This window comes from Gadus chalcogrammus, chromosome 5, assembly GCF_026213295.1.
Source record: "Gadus chalcogrammus isolate NIFS_2021 chromosome 5, NIFS_Gcha_1.0, whole genome shotgun sequence".
Classification (NCBI taxonomy): domain Eukaryota; kingdom Metazoa; phylum Chordata; class Actinopteri; order Gadiformes; family Gadidae; genus Gadus; species Gadus chalcogrammus.
In genome coordinates, this window is record NC_079416.1 from 8,845,738 (window position 1) to 8,847,068 (window position 1,331).

A 1,331-nucleotide genomic window follows, 5' to 3' on the forward strand; every position below is an offset into this window, starting at 1 on the left:
TGTTTAACAAAATATATCCATCTGTTTTGGGGCCATTAGATGAGAAATTCTGAAATTAGCTTTTTATGTCCACTTGGTTACTACTTTATTGTTGTTATTAGGGTTGAAATAAAGTGCAGCTTGCAATTTTGTTGAGCTTATATTTGTCACGTGAGCTCAAAATGCAGATCGGGTTGATTGAAGTCACAGCACTATATGTGTCTGTCAACAATCCTTACTTGTATCCATTGTCTAGGTCCTTGAATCCCCACCCTACATCAGGTAAACAGTAACTAAATTGGTATAACAGTTAACTCTGTTTACATAATTGGTCTATTAAAGGAAGGTAATCTTATAATGTCTCCCGACCTACAATTTATTGTAGCTTTTAATAGGTGTGCATTAATGAATATGTTTAATGGCCATAAAGACTGAAACTATAGGCCAATAAAGAGAAATCCATTTTTAACACTGAATAATATAGACTGTAGTAAGTGTGTGCATGTGTACGTGCATGTATACATTGTTTTATATATATATATATACACAAAATAAATAAAACAATATGCAACACAGGTTACATTATAACCATTATTAACAGAGGATACATTATAAACACACACAAATCACTAACTTGTCCAACAGGTGGTCATACAACTGCATGCCTCTATCATCCTGCACACCTGTTGTGCATCAAAGTTGATTTACAGTAGATGCCCAGGACTTAATTTTTCCCTAGTAGACAGCAGCATAATCTAGATCAATATGAATTAACCAAAAATATTTACATGTCGTTTTAATGTAATAAATAGTAGAATAACTAGAGCATTTCATGCACATGTGTCCAATATTTTATATATTTTTGCAACTGATACCTACATCTGACGTCTATTCGGTTTTACTAGGATGATTTATTTAAAAAAAAAATGTCATACATATTATCAGAAAAGTGCTGCCTGGCTTGAAAATCAAGTTAAAAGTATAGAAGTGATGTCAAATAATTCAAACATTTATATTTATATTAACCTCACCTGGTTATCGAATTTCAGAGACTGTGTGCCGACAAGGAAACGAATGGCATCAGTCTCAGCCGTCTGGGCAGTAAGAGCCCTTGCCTGCAAGAAGAATGCAAGATACCAACATCATTCGTAACGTTACTGTAAACAATACTATTTATGTCAAACACTATAGCATGAAAGGAGGTTAAGCAACGACAATAGAGAACGGATGATCTATGACACGTAGATACGTTTAAAATGTAATGTGACAAGAATATAATAACATATGCCATAGTAGCTAGCTAGTGTTCATTTATATGGAGAGTGATGTGGTGTATAGGTTCATCTACGTAC

General features: G+C 33.7%; 1 protein-coding gene across 3 annotated transcripts in view; it reads right to left on the reverse strand.

The window, feature by feature from the left end:
• The window catches only part of eipr1 (EARP complex and GARP complex interacting protein 1), a 33,676-nt gene that overhangs the window by 32,113 nt on the left and 232 nt on the right, over positions 1-1,331 (reverse strand). For all 3 annotated transcript variants that reach the window (XM_056590115.1, XM_056590113.1, XM_056590114.1), the window contains exon 2: positions 1,011-1,094. In XM_056590115.1, the coding sequence (XP_056446090.1) occupies positions 1,011-1,094 (84 nt within the window). The remainder of the gene's footprint in view (positions 1-1,010; positions 1,095-1,331) is intronic.